Here is a 22,534-nt window from a genome sequence, read left to right as displayed (position 1 = left end):
TAGCTCCCCCCTGCCTTGGCTTACCTGAAATATTAAGCTGGCTGCAGCAGCTTTTGCATTCTGGGTCTGTGGCCAGGTGCTCTGCTGCCTAGTTTGGGGTTTTTGGCAATGAGTTGCACGATGGAGGTAGAGAACAGAGCTGTGCTGATGCACTGTCCCCTGTCTGTGTCTCAGGTGGTGAAGGGTTGGTCCCTGTTAAGCTAATTCCTCGTGCTTTTATCCAGGTTCATCTGAAAAACTATCAGGCAATGGTGCCCCCCCTGCACCTTCCTGCAGGTGTTCCCAAGTGCTTTGGCAGCCCGGGCTGCGCTCTCTGGCTCCTTATTTTAGCCAGCGTCTGCCTCTTTGCCATCCCATGCTCACAATGGTTCCTCTTCTGCTACATGTGTTCTTCCCCTGCCTTTTTGACTAGTGGTGTTCTGCGTGCTCTGAGAAGTGTCATTACCTCGTTGTGAGATGGCTCCACTGAAACAGACAGGTGAATCCTTTATATCTGATTTTTGTAAGAATCATTTTGTTTTACACAGCCTAACATTTGTTTTTAGACTTCACTTTGGCAAGTCTCTGAGGAAAAGGGCCATCTAGAGAGAAAATTCCCAGAAATACAGCTTGCGAAGATGGACATGAATTAGGAAACAGTAGCAAAACCCATCCTGTGTGTAACTCCTCCTGTTCTCAGGTCACAGAGCTCTTATGCTTAAATTTATCTCACCGGCAGCCTTCCTCCCAGAAGAGGCAGTGCCATCAGCACTGTGTTCCTGCCTTGAGGGCCCCCAGGGCTGGGCATTGGCCTTTCTCAGAGCTGCTCTCGGCCCTTGCTTGCGAGGCCGCTGCTGCAGCAGGGCAGCAGGCAGCTTCCTGCAGCCCAGCTGGCCCAGCTCAGTGCAGGGCTGCCTGGCACACCCTGGCAGGGCACCTTGCCGTGCTGCAGGGACAGGACAGGCTGAAACAATTTCTTACAAATGCAGTGTGCCTACCGCATTTCTTACCCATCCCCACATTGCTGGTTAGTTCAGAAACTGGCCTCTATCATGCAAAGCTATAAGCCATTTCCTTGATGATTTGGAAAGCTTTCAATATCCTGAGCTGCTTCAAGGACTAGCCTTTTCCAGCCAAGACACTGACGCTTAAAGATTTTTGCTAGCAGTCTATCCTGGCAAAGATTTCCACTTCATTTCCCAGCACACTACAGCTGAGAACCTATCTGTGTGTAACTCCTCATCACGTCTCCCCAATGACCCTCAGGTAGAAGTAGGGAGAGGAAGGGGGAGGAGCAAATTTTGGCAATGCATACATGTATATACGCACAAAAGGAAACGTGTCTGTGGAGCTAGTGGTACAGGATAGATGTGGTTAGGAAGGCAGACACCTCATCTCGCTGTGGCTGTAGACTTGTAGAGAGTTTACGAGCTCACCAAAGTCTTTGCTCCCTCAGAGCACCAGTCACTGCAAGAGCTGTGTAAACGTGGGTCCCTCACACTTCAATTCCAACATTTAACTTGGCTCCCAAAAGGCCATTCCCAGTTGTCCATACACAGAGTATCAGCTATTTAAGATGCTGAGCAATTGGAGCAGACGTCCCCTGGGCTGTGCACAGCCCCTCACACCTCCTTGCTGGGTCTGTGTGTCAGTGTTTGCTTTGTGGGAAGCTGAGGAGAAAGTTTTGCATCAGATGATGAAGTTGCAACAAAACAGAGTGCTGCATGTTATGTAATGGGAAAAGGCTCTGTAAATCTTCAGATGTCTGTGGGCCTTTTATTTCCTTTCCAAGTGGATGCTGCTTGTTTTCCCTTCAGCCACCAGTCAGTAGGGGATGGATGACTAAATGAACTACTGGACATGTTGATGACAGGGAGCTCTGGCCAGGTGCAGTGTCCCCAGCTATGCACGATATGTTTCAGTAAAAACAGACAAACCAAACCGACAGCATCGGTCTTCACTTTCAGTCATAACCTAGCGTGGTGCTTAAAAACATTCAAACATCTCTGACTTAGTGGAAATCAGGTTCAGAAGTATAAAAGTGTGGTGAACAAAGTGGGAATTCATTGTGATTTGTAAGTGATGGAAATAATTAATTTAACATTTTGGTCTAATTCTAGCCTTTTGGATAGTCCTCATGTTTTTTTTTTTTTTTTTTTTTTTTTTTTTTTACTAGTATACACTAGCTGAAACGTAGAGGTACTGTAACAGAAAATCTCAATTATTAATATGTACTCAGTGTCTAGGATCTTTATTCTTGACCGTTTTGTGCTAGATTCTGTCACAGGATAGAAGCTGCTCTTGCTTATGAAGGACTTACAAAACGCGTATGTGAGGAAGAAGCAGATGGATAGGCAGACAGGAAGAACGAGGTGTTATTCATTGGTATGCCAGCCATTAGTTTTCTTTTGTTGTTGCTTTGTATTTTCTGTACTTTTTCTGTATTTCTTCCTAATGCCAAGTAGCTGGTAAAACAGTGCAACAGGGACTGCCTTCCTATTCTGGCTGCGAAGGTGGGAGACCCCCACACTCCAGCCCTGTCCGCTGAGGGGTGTCTGATGCAAGCCTCCCTCCGTGGTATCAGATTTGGTTTTGGGGAAAACCAAACCTATTCCGGACTGTTAGTCTCTGAAAGGTCTTCTTGGGAGTTGCCTTGCTTTCAGGTGTTAACACATTCAAACACCAGTTTTCAGCACCGGGGAGCACATTTTCAAGAGCTGGTTTTTATTCAAAGAGAAACACAGTGTGTGTGTGTCGGATACAGAATCTGGAAGAAGTTTTGCCGCTTATCAGTAGCGCCAGCACTGCAAGTTCACACAGTCCCCTGCTGCCATGTGTGCAGCTCCCTTCTGTGCCCTTGGTATGGTAGGAGCTGGAGGAATAAACAGTGCTGCAGGTCCGGCCAGGCTTCGTGGTGGCAGAAAGGAGAGGGCTTGGGGGATGGAGGCGGACCAACTACTGGAGGAGCGAAATAAATGATAATGATTCGGAGCTCTCCAATTGTTGGATTTAAAAGTCTTTAGAAAAGCAGGTACTCTTCGTTCTGTTTTAAAGATGGTGGAATTGAGGGAAGGCCAGTGCTCCCAGCACAGCTGCCCTGGGAATTACAATAAAAGCTGTTAGGTTTGCAGAAATCGCTCTCCTGGTTAGTACCAGCTCGGAGATGGGGGAGTCTGGCTTCTCCTGCGTGGCAGTACAGAGCAGTAACTGCTCAGCTGCTGCCAACGCTTCCTTTTAGCTGGTCCTTGTTAGTGGAGAGTTTGTGGTAATGGGAGTAATTAACACACTGGGAGTCATTTCTGTGTCCTGGAAGGGAACAGAAAGCCATCAGAGCAGCCCCAGACATGATTGCTCTGCAGGGTTATTTTCTCTCTCTCTTTCTTTCTTTCCATTGTGCTTGGGTTTTGATTTTTCTTCTTTGTGTTAAGAAAGCTGGAGAGCTGAAATGGTCTGTAAATTGCATTCCTGCTGAGCTTGGGCTAGGTAGGCTAGTTAAAGGTCACTCTCGTGGACTACATGGACTCCTCTCATGGGGTGGGGAGAGTGTTTAAGAAGGGAGTCTCACTGTCCCTTGTGGCTTCTTTAACCCTTCTTCTTCTGACTGACTTTGGGAGGCCCAGGAGGCGAGACCCTTGGAGGGTGGCTGTTACAAAACATTAACTCTTGCAGCGGCCAGGTGGCCGTGAAGTAGGAGGCTGTGCTGCCAGGGTCCTGTGCCTGTTGCTGAAATGAGCACGTTACGAGCTGGCTCATATCCCTTCTGAGGCCACTGGTGGCATTCCAGCTGCGTATCGTGCGTGAGACGAGGGCATGGGAGCTCAGCTCCCCCATGCATGATGACCCAGTTGGGTAATACAGCAAGCAGTTATCCTTGCCTCCCTGGCTGAGGACTGGGGGCAGGGTGTTGTGCTTTAACCTGGCAGCTCAGCACCGCGCAGCTCGCTCTCCCCAGGTGGGGTGCGGGACAGAACTGGGAAGGTAAAAGTGTGAGAACTCATGGGCTGAGCTAAGGACAGCTCACCAGGTAAAGCAAAACCACACGTGCAAGCAAAGCAAACCAAGGAATCCATTTGCTGCTTCCTGTCAGCAGGCAGGTGCTCGGCCACGTGGTGGTTTCTTGGGAAGCCAAACGCCACCACCACCAACGTCCCTTCCTCCTTCTTTCCTCCCAGCTCTTATTACTCAGCACAGTGCCACATGGCATGGGACACCCCTCTGGTCAGCCTGGACCAGCTGTCCTGGCTGTGTCCTCTCCAGCTCCTGGGGCACCCCCGGCTTCCCCACTGGCAGGGCAGCACCAGATACAGAGAAGTGCTTGACCCAATGTAAGTGCTGCTCTGCAACAATTAAAATATTGCTGTGTTATTGATGCTTTTTCCTTCAAAGTTCCAAAACACAGCATTGTACAGGCCATTACAAAGAAAATTGCAAACCAGGTGTCTGAGTACTGGGAAGTGAACCAGCCAACCGCCTCCAGATCTCAAGTGACAGGGTATGCACGTGCGTCTACGTTGCTTAGTCTGCTGGAGGGGAACAAAGAGTCAAGCTTTTGAGTCTAGCTTTTTTTTTTTTTTCTTTTAAGAGGACACTTTTAGATTGCAATCCTAGGCCTCCCCTCCTGAATGGTAGCATCTCCTGTTCTTGCATTTTGCTTTGATACGAGTTTTTCGCTACTGTCTCCTAGGGAGCTCTGCGCTGAATTCAGATAAGGAGAACCGAGCAAATCCATATGCACTTTCCAGCATGGGAAAGCTAAGCCTGCACATTATACCAACGGTGGAAAAAAACAACGATCATAAGAGTATGTCCTCTCTTTGGGCTTGTGGTGGGACAAAGGCATGTACAGTTCCCACAGAGATGTTGGAGACTGGCATGAATACTGTATCCCTAGAAACTACCCAGAAACAGTCCCCAGGTACTCTCTGTCACCCCCAGTCCCCGCTTAGAAGATGCTGGCCTTCATCCTCATGTGTCTCTCTACATCCAAGATAAAGGCCTAAAGCTCCCGTTTCCTCTTCCACTTCCCTCCAGCAGTGCCATGTAAGATGCTGCCTCCTGTGAAGTTCTGCCAAGTTCAGCAGGAGCTGGGAGTGCTCAACTCTTTACAAGACAAAGCACAATTTTCAACTCTACTTGCTGCCACTTCACTGAGGAGAGCCCACCTTGCCTTATCCCTTCCTGACCCCTGCTAGCAGTGCAGTGCCACCAAGCCCTCCCCTGTGTGTAGCTGTCCATGTCTATCCCCAGCCCAGTTTATTCATCACATCTCTGCTGGCACCACCCCAGAGTCCTCTCCAGCCCAGTAAGGGCTGAGCCAGAGTCCAGATTTATAGCTGAGATGCAGATGCTGCTAGAGGAATTAAAAACTAAATTAATCGGTGTGGTTTTCTCTGGGCTTTTGAATTTCAGAGCTTCCCTGTCCCCTCTGAGTTCTCTGTAAACATCTCGCCATGCATCGTGGCTGAAGAAGCTATGAGATTGGGAAGATTTTTGTCGTTCGTTCCCCACCCCTTTTTTTTTTCCCCAGTGATGGTAGTGACTCATCGTGTCCCCATTTGCATTTTTCATTGGAGGTTTTATCTTCTTTTCTTTTTTTTCCCCTTCCTTCTTTTTTAGCCACAATTCAGCTGAGGATGGAGCACGCAGAAAGATTTCTTCGTATGAAGAACTCTCTCTGTGGAGCCCCACACTCAAGGCCTTAGCCAAAAGGAGCCTGTTCCTCACCAGAGAACTGGATGAGTGAAGACAGGCTGAATAAATACTATTAATTCCCCATTTCTCTGCCTCTGGCAAGCCTGGCTTTTAATATCAATTATTGATTGTGAATCTCACTGGCTCCTTTCAAGCAGCATATGTCACAGAGCCGTAATGATCTGGTTGCTGTGCCTTGAGCCGCCTGTGGGAGTGCCGATGGAAGCAGAGCCAGCACAGGGCCCTTCTTACCCCTTCACAGAGCTCCTCTGCTACAGTGGAGGCCAGGCAGAAGAGCAAAGCTTTCTGTTTCCTGCTTTCCTAGCAAAAGCAAGGACAAGGGTGAACATCGGGTATAAATTTGTGGATCTTAGGCCACTAATGTATGTTTTTCACTCCACGTGAAGCATGGCATAATGAGCAGTTTTGGCTGAGGAAGGGGGTGGCAGCAGGGGACAGTGAGCGTCTCTGATCGGTGTCAGTGGGATTTTGTCCAGAATCTTGGAGTGGAGCGACAGGATGCACGCAGGCTTGCACTGGGCTGCTGTGCTAGGGGTTTGTGAGGGAAGCCAGCCTGTCCCTGGCTTCATCCAACTCCATTATTCTTTCTGCACTAGAAATTGCTGAAAATTACGCTTTCACAACCAAAAAATCCATCCCCAAGCAATTAGCAGGCAGGGAGGGAGCTGGTGAAGGAGGGAGGGCAGGGAGCGACAAACCCATCTCCTGCAACCTTTCTGTGCGGCTGGGTAAGTATGTGGCATGCCCAGCTTCCCTCTCCATCTCCCAGGCAGGTGCGTCGTGAGACGTTTGCAAAGATATTAACCCCACACCCAGAGTGTGCCAGCCAGTAATTATGGAAATTAGTAGGCAATTAGAAAATGTCACTCACTCTCCGCGTACAGCTGGTTGAGAGGCACTCTGATGTGGGTGAGACCCCCGCCCCAGGCTGCAGAGCGGGGTGGCTCCCACCCCTTGGTGTTGGTCGGCTGCCCTCCAGCTTGGGAAGGGGCCCGGAGGCTGGCAGCCTGCTCAGAAAGTGGTGCAGCCCCAGCAGCAGCTCCGTGAGTGGGAAGTTGGAATAGGGCAGGTGGGTGTGTTTCCTACAGCGGGTCCTGCGTGTGCGAGGTGCTGAGCCGGCTGTGGGGCGTGCGGGCTGCTCCACGGCTAAGCTCTCAGGGAAGTGCAGGCTGCTGGCGTGCAGCAGAGGTGACTTGCTGGCTACCTCATTCCTTCGGGGCACCAGGTCCTTAAAATGCTCTGCAAAGACCTCGCCTACTGGTCTGTTGAAGGGCTGATCGCATCAGCCTTGCTCTCTCGTTTCGTGCTGCTAGCTCACATTAAGCCTAAAATATAACCCAGCAAATACTGGTTGTGTTGCTTTTCCATTTGAGCAATAAGTGGAGCTGGAACAGGGCTGTTGCTGCTTCGTGCCTGGAAGAGGCGGTGACCATCATGAAGTCTTTTTCTGTCAGATGTGTTCACACTGTGACAAAGTTTGAGATTTCTCAGAGATAATATATATAAGAAAATACTATGGGATTCTGTAGTTATTGTCCCAAATTGCAGTGCATTGCTATGGTAGCAGCGTGCTGCATGAGGCGGCTAGGGTAGTATTTATGCTAAAAATAAAATGGTAAGAGCAGAAAATTATTCGTTCTCGGTGTGTCTTGGAGGATCATTGTGGGGAACGGCTAAGGCACAGGTATGTTGTGTCAGGATTTGCTCTCTGAAGGTTCAGATTCAAGTCCTGGTCAGTGCTAAAACAAACTCTGGGGTTCCTTGCAGGCCCTGCTGCTGTGTGGTGAGGAGGAGCACGGCTCTGCAGGAGCCTCAGATGGCCCCAACCTGCTCACTGGGTGTGGGCAGCCTTCCCAAAGCCTGCGCTGCAATGTCCAAAAGGCAGTGAAGCACCCCCAATTACTCCTGTATTTCATGATTTTTGTGTCGTCTTCATCTACTGTGAGAGCATGGGCTCCGTCTTCTTTAAAAACAGATAGAGAAGGATTGCCCCGGATTCCCTCAGTCAACAGTTCTGTCCCCGTTTAACCATTTTTGCCTGATTTAAGTGTTCCTTGTTGACTGTGGCTTTGTCGGCACCTAATGAAGACGTATCGGTGTTAGAGATCTGTACAGCACAGGCAGCCCTGCTCCCTTTCCTGCTCCTTGGAAACACCCCAAGGACTGAAGCATCCCGTGGGGACTGACGTTTCTTTGCACCTGTAAAACAGCCTGGGGCTGGGGGAGATTGGTGGCCCTTCTGTACAGGCATTTGGGCCGTACTGGGGCATTTGTACCTCATCTGCGATTGCCAGGGGAGTGCTCAGATGATGCTAGGATGTGCTCCGTGTTCCACTGGTTCTCAGAGAGTCAGTCCTTTAAAACAGGGGGAGCCGGGTGGCCAGACCAGGGGCTACCCCTGATGCAGGTGCTGCCCTGCCCAGGGGAATTGGGAGCTGCTGTGAGAGCCCTGGGGGCGGTGGGTGCAGCCCTGGGCTGAGCACAGCGCCGGCTGATGCAGCGCTGGGTGCTGCTGCGGTGCCGGTAACTGTTCCGGGGAGCCGGGAGCTGCCGGGAGCACATCGCTGGCTCATTTACACACATTATTATATTCCTATTCCCATCTCATCAATAATTCTGGGCTTGGGTCATCACTTTCTCTCTTCCCTCCCTCTCACTCTGTTCTCCTTCTCCATAAATCATGGGCTATTTTAGTGGACCCACTGGGGAGCACAGAGGAGAAAGGTGAATGGACAAGAGCCACATACTTTTTCCTCCAGTTGATTTTCAACCCCCCCCCCCCCCCGAAAAAAACAAACAAACAAAAAAAAAAACATGAATTGAGCCAACACTGTGATTATTGGGAAGACAGATGATTTTAGCATTTGGATCTGATTTTTTTTTTTCTCCCTTTTACACCTCTCCTAACACCTCCTTTTTCCTCCTTCCATTCTCCCGAGCCAAGCTGTTAACAATTAGAAGGAATTATCTTCCCTCTGGTTTTGACTTGATTTTATTTGTGTTTATAGCAGTTTAGCTAACAAGCTCCACTCAGGCAGCTGCAGGGAACAGGCCTGGTTTCCACTGGGCACTGAAAGCTCACGTTACTCTCTAGCTTGCGGGTTTTCTTTTAATTGATCCGTTTTGTTTTGTAAGTGGCTTGGTTTTTGTGCTGGCTGAATTTGCCAGATTGGCAGCCCTGGAGACATACGGCTTCTGCAGGTCCCTGGGGCAGGTAAGGCAGAGGCCGTGACTGGGCGAGTTGTCCCCTGCTTTGCCTGGAGATTCTCCTCCAGCTTACGCTGGAGGAGAATCTCTGCCCTTAGCAGAGTTTTTAATGCACTGCCCGTTTCTGCAGCGTCTGGGGGTCACCTCCTTTGGCGCGAGGTGAGTGGCAGGGTTGAAAGGTGCCTGCTAGGAGCAACAGCCCCAGCCACGCTCGTTGTTCCCAACACAAAACACCTGTCCCAAGCAAATGCTGTCTCACAATACCTGTGACCCAGTTTATGAAATCTGTGCTCATGCTGCCTTCTGTGAGGTTGAAGGCCTTGATTCTCATCGCCTTCTTTTCTGCTTTGTATCTGTGCTAGCGTTAGCAGTTCTCAGAGCTTTTCTCATGCCCAGCCTGTGAACAAGCACCTGTGTTAATGGAAAACTTTTTATTTTTTTTAGAGCAGGATTTTCAAAGAATGAGCCTAGCTTTGTGCTGTCGTTACTTGTCATCTTAAAACATCCTCCTACCCTAGGCATACAGTCACCCACGTGCAAATAGGCAGAAGTGAATTATATCCCAGTGCTAACAGGTGTAGCTCCTGCTCGCTGAAGGCAGCTGGAATTGCTTGCTGTTAGCTAGGGGTGAATTTGGCCTTTTTGCCAAACCATTAGACCAAGGTAAGTGGTTAAGTGCTTAGACAGTTCTTATCATCTAAGCTACAAGTTTCCTATCATCTAAGCTGCAGGTTGCCATATATAATTTGCATAGCACATGTTTCCAGGTTGCAAAGGTCCCTGTTAGAGCCTCTGAAGTGTGCAAGACATGTAAGGTAAAAGCAGCTATTGCATGACAGCCTGACAGCGGGGTTGTCTTCTCTAACACTTGCTTGGTGTTCTAGGAAGTATAATGAAAGCAATGGAAAGGGAACTTTGGTTAATATCCTTCCTTTCCCTGCATCAGCTCGTAGACTCGAAGGGATTGTGGTCTTTGCCCTAAGCATTTCCACTGAGAGGTAATTGCTAATGAGGAAACTTCAGCAATGTTTCTCTCAGTAAAGTCCCTGAGATTGCTTTCATCCAGGGGGGTAAAATCCTTTGGTGTATTTTTTCATTGCCCAGTGTTGTGGTTTGTGCAGATCCCTTGGTGAGTTCTCTGTCTAGTCCTCTTAGTTCTGATGATGTAGATGTCCCTGGTGCTTTGAAGGACTGTATAGCCAACTGCAGGCCTGAAGAAGTGGCCAGAATATCAAGAAATGTAAATGAGTTACTGGACCAGACCTTAATAAGCTTCATGGCAAAAGTATGGCTAGTAGTGGGATCAACCTTATATATTTTTTTTCTTCCCTTGACCCCACAGGTCCTGCAAGCTCTCTGAGTGCCAAGCAGTGAATTATGGTCTGGATTGCCACCAGTTCACCATGAAGATTGGCTTCACTTTTGCCCTCCCAAGGATCACGTACTTTATGAATTCACTTTCTCTTCCACCTCACTGCACCCTCCGTCAATATCGTCATCACTTCTAGGAAACCAGAATCTGAGGCTGGGGCTTTATCCCGGCCTTTCCTCCCTCCCAGGAACAACCAGTGTCACCTTTGTGTTCTACCAAAACAAACCACCGTGGGTTATTTCGCCCTTCATGAAAGTACACCAGCTGGAGAAGTAACTTCATATACCCTCTGCTTCTGAGATAAAGGCCTCTGGATCCTAAAGGATAATTGAGATCTTTGCTTGGAGAGGAGACATTTCTTCTCAGTCACGTGCCCTTGCTATCTCTCTTCCCACCTGCTTTCCCTCCCTCTGTCAATCTGTGCTCTCCTTCTCTTCCGTTGGATTTAACAGATTCCGTGTTGACTGCTGGGGTTCTCCTCACAGTAGCGTGGCTTTTGTTTTTCTCCTAGTGAAGAGCAGATTCTTGAAACAATGGGCTTCACCCTCCACTCCGTCTACTTCACCTTGAAGGTGAGTTTGCTGCTAGGCTCCTTGCTGGGTCTGTGTTTGGGTCTGGAGTTCATGGGCATCCCCAACCAGTGGGCCCGCTACCTCCGCTGGGATGCCAGCACTAGGAGTGAACTCAGCTTCCAGTTCAAGACCAACGTCTCCGCTGGGCTGCTCCTCTACTTTGATGATGGTGGTGTCTGTGACTTCCTCTGTCTGTCCCTTGTCGATGGGCGCATCCAGCTGCAGTTCAGCGTTGACTGTGCAGAGACTACAGTGATCACAGACAAGCAGGTCAACGACAGCAACTGGCACTTCCTGATGGTCAGCCGCAATCACCTTCGGACAGTGCTAGTGCTGGACGGTGAAGCCAAGCCAGGCGAGGTGCGTCCCCAGCGCCAGTACATGAATATCGTCAGCGACCTTTTTGTGGGTGGAGTCCCACTGGACATCCGTCCTGCTGCCTTGACCCTTGATGGCGTTCTGAGTGAGCCTCCGTTTCAAGGATTTATCCTGGATCTGAAATACGGCAACTCTGAGCCGCAGCTCCTGGGCAGTCAAGGGGTCCGACTGGAAATGGAAGGGCTCTGCGCAGAAAACCCCTGTGAAAACGGTGGCACTTGCTTTCTTCTGGATGGCGAGCCACACTGTGACTGCTCAGCCACTGGGTATGCTGGCAAACTATGTTCCGAAGGTAAGAAAATACATTCGTGCTTCCCGTTGATCTTTATGCAGTCCAAAGAGTTAATTTGTCACTTAGCAAGGCTGTGGCTGAGCTTTTATCCCTGCTGGTGGCTATCAGAGGAATTAAAGTTCCATCATTCTTTTTCCAGCAGGAAATAGTAAAATGGGAGTAGACAAAGAGCATGAGCAAAATTGCAAAAAGTGCCTTTTTGAAAGGATGCTGCACTTGTAGCATGGGCAGATTTTCATCAGCAGCTTCTTAATAAGGGTAGAAAATGTGAATCGGTGAATACAGAAGTACCCTGTCTTGATGCTGATACAAGCATTGGTAAGAAATGATCATAGCTATCTGGATTTATTCCACAATTTGGTGGCCCTGAATGGAGTGTTGGTAAATTGAGTGAAGTGTTGGTAAAAATGAGCATTGTGTGTATGGCTAACGTAACTGCTTGACGGGACACTGCAAAAGTTAGGCCACCTTTGGTGTAAGCTGTTGCTGTCTGTGGAAGCCTCATGCTCCCTTTCAATTATTTGCATACTAATTGCTGAATGGCACCTTGATTGTTTTAGCATCCTTGATTAAATTGCTTTGAGACATGCTTAATGATCTCTTTTAATATTGCAAAAGGAAGAGGGATTTGTAGCCATTGTTTCATACTACTTTTTAAAATTTCAGTCCAGAAGGCTTAAGTAATGCAAACTGCATAATGAAGTGTATTTCAGGGTTCTTTCCTCGGTGTTTAGCAGTGCCATGGTAATTAACTCTGTATGTGCAAGAGACTTAAGTAAGTCGACTGGAAATCACAGTGTGAATTCAAGAATCTTATCACAGCATTTTTTGACATTTGGGTTTAAACACAACAGTTTGAGCTTCAGCCAAAGATGAAACCGGGTAAGAAGTGTCTAATCTGAAGGGAAAAAAAATGAATTTTTGTCAAAATGGAAATACTCGCATTAATATCTTACATATCATAACTACCATCCCTTACTTCTTTTGGGAATGAAAGTGAATTAACTGGAATTTAATAAGTGGAATGTGAGAGGTGCTGAAAGTAATGTGTACATACTGCTGACAGGTAAGCATAAAGGCAGTCAGTACCCCCACAGAAATACCATGGTGGAGGAGCAAGCGCGCTTCTATAGGAAGAGAGAGTTTGGAAAATAAACATGACATCTATATTTGCATTAATTTTAAGATGCTATTAATGATAGAAGAAAAAATGTCTTTATATACAAATATAATAATAATATACATTACCACTGTACATAAGTCATCATTCTTGACCAGAATAAGCCATCTTAGAGACAAGACTAATATGCCTTCTGGGATAACATCAGCTCTATGTGCAGTAGAGATCTATAGTGTGCTGGAGAAATACCTCCCTAATGCCAGTTTCCAGCATTTTTCAGATACAGTAATAGAATTTGATGCATTTATTAATTATAAATAAAAGTTTAAAGTACCAAAGTGCAACAATAAAATCACTTTCAGAATGACTGGTGAGGGACCGTCTACAGTGCTTTTCCCCCATAATTTTCTCCAAGTTTTCCAAACTAGACTTGTATCTTTAGACTCCAAGGCTTTTTCCGCATTTTTTTGGTCAGCACCCATCTGGTCCATATCAGTAATGAGCCAGAACTATTTCCTGTGCTTGAACCATGAAGCATGTGGAGCTGGTGAGACTGCTGGTTGTGACTGAGCACTTGAATAACTGGGCTGTGGGGCCTGATTCTCATATGCTTACGGAGCAGAGACACCTCTTGTCTAAATACAAGGTTTGGGTGATGGAAGATCGCAAGAACCATAGAGGCATGTGGAGCCTGAGTTATAAAGATATAAGCCTCTTTATGCTGCTGGGATGATGGATCAAGATTTCACAGGTCAAGACATCAACAGCATATGGTTTTCATCAAATGTCTGGGGAAAATACTGTAAGTGAGCGAGGCTGCCATACACACACCTGTGGGGACAATCTCAAGGCTCTGCTGGTGGGATTTCTGTATTTCCTGGGTGGGTGGAGCGAGATGAAATGCATCTTCTAATGAAACCAGGGATATTTCTGCTGTAGAGATCATGGATCAAGCAGTGCTATTGTTACCTTTTGAAGCCATGCGTCACCACTGCTGTTTGTTTCCTCTAGTGATTCATCAGTTTTCAGCCCAACCTTCTATTAAGAGTGAGCAAAGAAGTTTGTCACGATGTACCTTTTTTAATAAACATTTTTAACTCACTGTTAGCTGTCTCTGTTTTCTCACACATACGATGCTGTGCAGAGAACTTTTCCAGTGGAACAAATGTATAGATTGCCACAAGCAGCTACCACTTTGTCCAGTCCTGTTTTTTCTTGTATTACTTCATGGTGTCTATTTGGTTTATGTTAAAATTTTATAATCAGCTTTGTTTTCTGCTCCCTTTATTCTGCAGCAGTGGTGATTTCTGTGTGCTAAATGCTGCCACCCAAAAATGTTACAGTGTCTGTGTAGACTGTGAGAAGGGGAAAAATAGAAGAAAAGCTGTTCAATAAGTGGAAACAAGCAGACAAAGAAAAGTGGCAAGGAAACTAAAAATGAACCAAATGAAGTAAAGCTACCTTTTTGTTTGAGTTTGACAAACTTAGCCAACTTCAAAGGTGTTGCCTTGCAGTTGCCTGAATGTGGCAGGACCTCCATTGATTAACAGTGGGATGTGGTAGGAACAGCAGGACTGGACGCAGGCTCTTCCTGCGTGTGGCTTGATTGGCCATTGACCATCTTGTGTTTCCTTTGTTTGCTTTGTTCCAAGAGATTGAAATGTTTGTCACTGAAACTATTGCTTTTTATTTTATTTCCTTATCCTGCCTCTAGATGGTTGCAGGAACTCTGTTCAACGTGGTATTTTGTTCTCAGTCACGTTTTCAGAAGAGATAATGCTCTTTCAACTGCACATCAACTCCTTTTTTGGGGAAGATCTTCAACTCCATTACAGTATTTACTAGTCTGCAGTCCATGTGTGTATTTTCATTTGGTCTTTCTCTGGCTCTTTTACTGGGAACTGATGGGATCCAATCAATACCAACTGTTTGAACAGCTAAATGCAGTATGTACCTTTTTAATAATGACTTCTCTTGACAGGGTCTAGGCCATTACTTGGCTATTGACTGATACCTATGTCTGCAGATGGTGAAACCACAGCACAATCATCTATTCTGTGGCCAGAGAAATAAAAAACAAATAGAGAGTGGAACCTCCTGATCACGTACTGTGACGGAACGAACTCCATTTGCAGTGTTAGGGGTTATTGTGATGCAAAGTGAAGTTACAGTGAGCCTCAGCAGAAAGCAACCATTCCACAACGAGACAACTCTGTAAATTCTGCCCAGAACATGCCCCAGTGTGCAGAATGCTTTTTAGCTGCTATTATGCATGCAGAGTTGCCAGGATTGTGTATGTCCTGGTAGCTACATGCCCAGATGGGTGGCTGAGCTGATCATTGCTGGTCACTGAGAATTATGATTTGTGTGCCTGACTTTATACCATGGGTGTGCAAATGTGTGCACACTTTGGAAGATCCGGTCGTTTTGAATAAAATGTGATACTATTTTTATTGCAGTTGGAGTAAACCGGTTCATTGAACCTGACAGCTCTGTAGGGTACAAAGGATGGCTGATTTGAGTAGCAATTAATTTGTATGTTTCTGGGCAATAGTGGCATTAGACATGAAAGCTGAAGTCAGAGACACCTTCCCCTCTAATAAACCTCATCAGTCTCCGTGAGATCAGGCGGCTGCCAAGACAATGAGGTTCCTGTAGAATTTGAGCAGCGCAGAGAGATACATTCATGTCAGGGGAAAAAAAAAAAATAAAACAACCCAGAAAACACAAATCAAGAATGTTCTCCTTCCCTACGCAAATTTTGCCAACAGTGCTGCTGTAGCAGCCAGCTGCTCGTGCTCACATCTCCTGTTCAGGACCACGCCGCCTTGCTTAGGCTGCTAGAAATTCTCGTCCTCCGCCATCAAGGTGTGGAGGGTGAGTTTTAGCACAGCATCCTACGTACAGCAGGGGTTTGGCCCACAACCTCACCCCTCTCCTAGGCCCCTTCTGGACTTGGTGGTGAAGGTGAACAGAAGATGTGCTTAGATGTGACATTAACTCTGCTTGTAGTTGCAGAACCAAGACGTTGATGTGATCACCAGCTTCACAAAGCACCATGCTGAAGCCTTTGTGTTGCCTGCAGGGGCTGTTTCTAAACGAAGCCTGAATAGGGGCCTGATTGCACCTCTTCCCTTGATTACAGAGCAAGATTTCCTGGGGATGCTGCCTGCTGAATGACAGAGGAGCCCGTTGCTCTGTAATTATCACACTTTTAACTGCAGCGGGAACAGATTTTTCTATAGCCCCTCAGCTTCGTTTAAAGAGACAAGTTACTGCAGGATTTATCCTCCACCTGCCCCTTTGGAGCAGCCAGTTTTGGCTGCATCTGAAAGGGCTGCCGAGCCTTCCTTGTGAGCACCGTATCTCCCCGCCAGCCACCCCAAACTCAGTAGCGCTAAGGGCTAATTTGGCGCTTTGCCATGAGCCTGATGGGTGCACTTAATTTGCATATGCATTTACATACATTTTGTAATCAGAAACAAATGAACATGACCATAATATTTGCTTCCACTTGCATATTCCTTGATAGATGAATATAAATTGGTTGTCGGTGGATTCACCATCAATAAACAGCTGCAGCCCCTCCATTTGGTCTTGTGCTCTGCACTTCCAGGACAGCAGGCAGCTCTGGGGGGCCCAGATCTTCAGTCACCAGTGCAGAGCTCCAGAATTGATGGTCTCCAAGGGCAGTGGAGTAAATGTTGCAAGAGGCAAAGCTGTTGTTTTATGGCACGTCCTATACCCCAGCAGGCCGTTGAGCAGAACACCGCTAAGAGCCCTGCTCCTGACATAGCTCTGCAGCAGCAAGTTTATTTTTTCCTAGCTCCTTCTCTTGCTCATTCTTCTTGGATTAAGTTCATTTGGTTCTATTTAAAACAGTAATTTTTTTTTCCAGTCTGGTTGTAATTTTTTGATGCAACGCCAGATGGGCACCAGAGAAAGATGATGTGTTAAGATATTAATTAATGTTTGCAAAGTGCTTTGAAACTCCAAAGTGCAGTTTAAGCGTTGCTTGTTACTCTTAATAATGAACACCAAAACTGAGCAGGAGCCACAGAGTTGGGATCCAACACACCCCTCCACAGAAGCGACCCAGGTCCCACCTCCCCTGCCCAGCAGGGACTGCGGCAGCTCCAGGCCTGGCCGGGTTTGCTTCCTCCCTTCCCTGCTTCTGATGCAGGGGAGCCGCAGGGAGATGGCAGGCACCCGTAGGAGGCGTGCCGCCAGTTTGGTCTCGCTGCAATAGATGCTGACAGCTATATTCTTCTTGTTTCATTCTTCTGTATTATAGATGACCATGAGGCTACGGTCCTTTTCTGCTTGAGTGCAGATCAGCTGCAGCCCTCAGGCAGCAGACAAGTTGTAGCCCTCAGTCAGGCTGCGCCTGGGCATCGCCCCTACTGAAATGAGGCAAACTGCAGTTGGAACAGGAGCAGACCCGCTTAGTGGGAGCTGGTGAAGGGTGAGAGCAGTTTGTAGGTGAGGAGGAGGTGGGACTGGGGTAAAAACAGGATGAAAATGTTACTTTAATACAAAGTAAGCCATAGCTCACAGCGGCTGTTTCCAGCAGCTATTCAGTCCTGGTGTTACCTGCCTCACAGAGTAAGAGAGCAGTTCTTGGCTGGCTCTGAGAGGACGTCTGAATGGGCTGAGAGAGCTTCTGGAAGACTGAATCTTGCTGGAATTTAGATACCAGCTCCCTCTGTCAGCCTGCAGACCAGCCCGGTGGCTCCTGCTCCTTCCCAACCTGTACACAGCTATGACCTAAACTGAATTTTGGGGTGTTACTAAGAAATTATTCAAAAGAAATAAAAAGAACTCAAAAATTATGAAAATGAGTGGAGCCAGAAATTTCTCTTTCCAACTTAGGGAAAGGAAGGGCGGGGAAGATTACTTGATTTCAGGAGGAAGGTTCATTTTCCTTTGTTTTGCCCTGGAAAAAAAGCAAAAAAAAAAAAAAAAAAAAAAAAGTGTTGGCCTAGTATTACTGTCCAGGCTTCTGCTGAGCTAGGCAGCCTGTCACAGAGGTCAATCAGCAGTAAATACAGCCCCAAGCAAGACAGCACATGCTCTAGCCTTGCTTTCATCCGCACTCCAGGATGGAGCGTGCAGGTCATTTGCCACAGGGTAACTTTTGTTAAGTTCTGGTGGAAAATGGGGGGAGCTAATCCTCCTGGAAACCTAGAGGATGCTGGCAACTGCATGAGAAAGCTGCAGGGAAGAAGCGGAGGAGGACGTCCGCCCAGCAGACTCTGGCACTGCTGACAGAAGATGGACCTCGGCACATCGGCCTCGGCACTGAGCGCTCCCTGGGCTGGGAGGAGGTGGTGATCCACGTGACGAAATGGTAGAGCAGCCACCTGTCCTGGCTGGCTTCTGATCTCACTTCACCTCTTGTTCCTTTGCTGACCCACTTTGAACTCGATGGATAGCAAAGCTTCTCTCTGCACCTCTAGAAAGCAAGGCAACTGCCATGTTATTGCTGTCCAGAGACAGCAAGGTGGTTTTGGGGTGTATGTGTGTGTCTCTCCCACAATCCTTCATTGCAGACAAGCCTACTGGTGTTGTAAACCCGCCCTGCAGAGCAAAACATTTCCCCTTGCTCTACCTGTGAACGGGTCCAGGAGCTGACAGCTGGGTGCAGAGCAGCCCAAGGGCTGAGGCAGGGAGGTGTGAGATGCAGGGAGGTGTCACAGGCTGCTTGAAGCCATTTTGTATTTGAGTGCATTTGTTCTGAAATGGGGCGGGGACCTGAGTACACTGATTTCTTACTTTATGTTGCTGATGGCATTGCTGGTAGTGCTGTTTCAGCTGGCCAGACCCTGTCTACACATGCAGTTGCTCACCCTGTTATCCTGAGAGAAGGCCAGGATGCAGTGCATGAAGGAAGGGGATTGGTGTAGCAGAACTTTTATCTTTGGCAAGAAAGGGTGGTGTGGTCATTAAGGCATTAGTTGAACACCTGAGACTAATTTCCAGTTCTGCCACAGACTTCCAGCATCCCTGGGATGATTTTCTGGCAGACTGAAGGACTCAGGATTGAATCACCTGAGCTTACTTCAGAGGGGGTATGTACTGGGTTTACCCTCTGTGCTTCGTTTCCCATATTGGAGGTATGTAGCCAACGGGTCTTCCTATCTTAGTTATTAAGGACCTCATACCATGCTGTATGACAAAGGTAGAGCCATATAAATAGCAGGACAGGTAAATTACGATAATTCATGAGCACCCAGTACAGTGACCTGGTTTGACTGACAGTTTTCTGACTTGGCTTGCAGTTAAGAATTAAGGTAGCTTTCCTTATTGAGTAAACTGTGACTGAGGAGTGTTCCTCTTCTTTCCTTTTGACTGAAATCCCCCAGTTTGGTGCAGCTTCGCGCACTGTCATGCTATGTGCGCTTGGAGCCTTCCCAGGCCAGGCTGCAGCTGCGCTGCTGAAGACAGAGCCCCAGCAGCAGTGTAGGAGCAGTGTAGGCTGTTGGGTGACACTGAGCAGATGCTGCACTGCAGGGCGCTGATGGGAGCGATGGGAGAAGGAGAACTTATGACTTTTTTCATATGCGTCCCATGTGCTCCACTGGCTCTCCCCAGATGCCCTCTGTCGCGATCCCCAGGCGCTGATGAGATGCTTTTCCTTGCACAGTGCCCCACCTCTGCCTACCTGCCTGCCTTGGTGCGCTCCCCGCCATGGCTGCTGCTTCCAGCCTGGCCCCTTTCGCTCTCCATGCTCAACTCAGCTCGACCTTGGGCTGTCAGGGAAAGCATGGAGGGTATAAAAGGCCACTAGAGCAGAATTGCAGAGTTTGCTCTTCCTCTGTTCTTGCATAAATCATTGCATAAAAAGCAGGACAACAGAGTAGAACAACTCTGGGTAGTGCTTTAATTAGTGCAAAGCTGGCCAGTGTTTTGTGTTTCTAAGGCACCGGAAAGGAAAGTAAAATCTTCTTGCTGCATTTCTCTTCCTGTAAACTCTTGCCATCGCAAGTCTAACTGCTTATGAGGTTTAGCTGATACATTTATGGCTGATCTGCAGTTTGCTACGTAGGCCAAAGGTGGAAGGGGTGCTTTGTTACCGGGATTTGCTCTTCAGGTGTGACCTCCCTCTTCTTGTTCATGGAATTCGACTGGTAAAGTAACCTGAGAGAATATGATGGGCTGGGTTTGGCCCTGAGTATTTGACAGAGCCTTGTATCAGAACAGAAGAAACAGTTCACAGGCGGATGCAGAAATCGTAGGTTAAAACCTGACTTCAATCTCTAATGCTGCTGGCATGCCCCAGAGCTTACTTGGCTGCTGCTTATTCAGAAGCCTTTCTCAGACTGCCTAGTCCCATGGGTGGATTTTCATTTCTTCTCAGTTTGTTGCCTTAGTACTCGAGAAAAATGACACTCTCTGAGTTTCCCAAACCTCTGTTGTGTCTCTGCACATGTGTTTGATTTTCTGGTCTTTCCTGCTGCTTCCATCCTGCCAGCTCAGCTTTCAGGGCCAGAGTGCCTCTCAGTACCTTTCTCCTCAAGGCAATATAGGAGAAATCCGAGGAGCTCAAGGCAGGTTTGTCCGCTGAGGCTGCTCAGAAACCACAGCTGAAGCAGAGATGGCTAGCAGAGATGAGAGCAGCTTGTGTTGTGATCTGTGAATTTCATAGCTCAGTGGTGTTTGCAGCTAAATTCCTTAAGCTCCTTTCTGTGTGTGGCTGAAAATATATTGCTTATATTCCCCCAAGATTTTTTTTTATATGGGGAAGAAGCCTGTGGTATCATTTCTTAATAAATTGCTCTTAAAAACAAAACAAAACCACCACCAACAAAAAGGTGAGCCTGGTGAAGAGGAAAGGAGAGAAAACCGAGAGATTAAATTGCTTGTCTAGGACCACCTGAAAGACAAAGCTGGGAAAGTAGCCAGAATTTTTGTGTTTTGTCTTCTGTCTTTTGCCCTGCCCTCTGTGGCTCCTGCTAGAGCTGCCCTGGGACTTGCGGCTGTAGGAAAGGGTTTGCTGCACGAAGGGACCGCCCTGTGTGATTCCAGGCAGACCTTTGGTGGAGCTGGGGATCTGTGCAGGTTCCTGTTATTCAGATAGTTATGACTTAAAGGAGAATAACAGCAGATCAATGAACGTTATTTTTTTTTTTTTTTTTTTTTAAAAGACAGATTGGATATGTTGCCATCAGGAAGCAGGAGTCTTGTTACGTCTGTCACAGAGGTATATTTATATTAGTGTCAAAGATGAGGCATGACTAATGCGAGCGTGTCCAGCTTAAAATTTGCTAGCTCTGGTACTGGTGGCTGTGTGATCAGGGCAGCATGGAAGGTAGGCATGTGGTGATAGTGGTATGGCTGAGTAGAAGAAGAAATAAAGTTTTACAAGAAAATATTGCATGTTGCAAAAAATGGCAAAATCTGCTTTTCAGAGTTCCTCTAGCGGGCACTGCACTGTTGGAGATTTTTTTTTTTTTTTTTAAATTAAAAATAGAACAACAAACATTAGGATGTTGAAGATCAAATTATAATTTAGGTTACGGGCTTAGTTGTTTCCTCCTGAAGTCTCTATTTTCTTTTGTTACTTCAGCTGAAATGCTCAGCTGCAGCAATGAACACATCTACAACAAACTCCAAGACCTGCTGGGCTTAAACAAATATTGAGCATCCATACCTAGGCACTTTACTTCGCATCTTGCAGTTAAATCTATGGGTAAGGCAGCCTGGTTTTTGACTGCCCTTATCCTGTGGCATGTTCTACTGAAAGATATGGGAAGCAACGTTTAGACTAGCTAAGGCACATCACAATAAGACAGCTTGGAAATGTTTTTCCTCAACAGAAACACTGTTTTCATTCAAGTCAAAATATTTAGAAAAATACTGATTTTGATGATAGCAGAAAAAGATTCATTTTTATTTCATAGAATTTTTGGATTCTGACTTTGTATAAAATATAATCTGTATCAATTGTCCAGATATTTCTACCTTATTTTATAACTTATTAGCATCATTGTCCCTAGTGAGCACACTAATGATACATTGCTAAAAATTGGAAGTGTTTTAAGGAAGAAACATATGCTCCTACACCAACTAAAAAGCTCTAATGAAACCCTGTGGACCGAATCCCAATCTGCTATAGCTCTGGGAACTGTAAGTCCCAGAAGTGGAGGCAGAAGGAAAGAACCTAGCACAGGTGAGACTTGACCAGAGAGGAGAAGTTTTCCAGCTCTCAGTGAGGGGAGCCTGGAGCGCAGGTAGGGTGATGGGTCACATCGATGCCCTTTGAAACCTCCCAGTAGGGAGAAGTGGTGTGAATCCATGTCCTCAACTAAGGTCACATAAGGTGACAGATCTGTAGGTACTGCTGGTTGTCAAGAACTCCACTAAATGAAGGGCCTGAATGAACTTGGGTGGATAGGACTTGGGTGGGTTATTCCCCATACGACAGCTCAGATGTCCCAGTATAACTGAGTAGTGCAGCCTCTCAATAGGGACAGTGAAGGCAGCAAGGCTGCCTATATTAAGGAAGAGCCACAACTGCTGATTTGAGAAGTTGGGATGGTCAGCAGTTTCGTCGTTAGCTTTTTTAATGTGTTGACTTGAACCCAAGCAGTTTGCAATGTAGCTGAGCCTGATGACTGGGCAGTGGACATTTCCAGAGAAGAGCATAACAGATATAACAGATACCTCTCCATTCAAGATTTTTTATTTTTTATTTTTAATTGCAGCCACTCCAAGCTGAGATTTGGGCTGGATGAGCAAGGCTCTGCCTTGGAAGATCTCTTGGGAATTGCACTTGTATGGCATGACAGCCATTCTTGAGCTCTGGGACGTTTTCCCTGTCATTGCCTCTGCCAGTTTGGAGACTCCCAGTTTGCCTGAGGCAAAAGATATCTAAACCAAAGTACTCAGTAACAGATCCT

The 22,534-nt window shown here is 47.0% G+C and overlaps 1 protein-coding gene and 1 long non-coding RNA gene across 6 annotated transcripts in view; one reads left to right on the top strand and one right to left on the bottom strand.

Annotated features, from left to right (window-relative positions):
• Positions 1–22,534, top strand: part of NRXN3 (neurexin 3) — a 973,627-nt gene that overhangs the window by 36,047 nt on the left and 915,046 nt on the right. For 3 of the 5 annotated variants that reach the window (XM_072038409.1, XM_072038408.1, XM_072038406.1), the window contains exons 1-2: positions 6,568–6,760; positions 10,241–11,512. In XM_072038409.1, coding sequence (XP_071894510.1) covers positions 10,804–11,512 — 709 coding nt within the window. In that variant the 5' untranslated portion in view covers positions 6,568–6,760; positions 10,241–10,803. Of the gene's footprint in view, positions 1–6,567; positions 6,761–10,240; positions 11,513–22,534 lie in introns of those variants that run through there. The other 2 variants (XM_072038407.1, XM_072038404.1) reach the window with 2 other exon arrangements.
• LOC113843804 (uncharacterized) lies at positions 17,352–18,499 on the bottom strand. Its single transcript, XR_003497629.3, has 2 exons — positions 18,244–18,499; positions 17,352–18,087 (listed from the first exon to the last, which is right to left on the bottom strand). It is a non-coding gene; the product is annotated as an uncharacterized lncRNA (long non-coding RNA).

Source organism: Anas platyrhynchos, chromosome 5 (genome assembly GCF_047663525.1).
Source record: "Anas platyrhynchos isolate ZD024472 breed Pekin duck chromosome 5, IASCAAS_PekinDuck_T2T, whole genome shotgun sequence".
Classification (NCBI taxonomy): Eukaryota; Metazoa; Chordata; class Aves; order Anseriformes; family Anatidae; genus Anas; species Anas platyrhynchos.
Note: the sequence above shows the minus strand (reverse complement) of the source record. Positions and strands in the feature narration are given on the sequence as shown.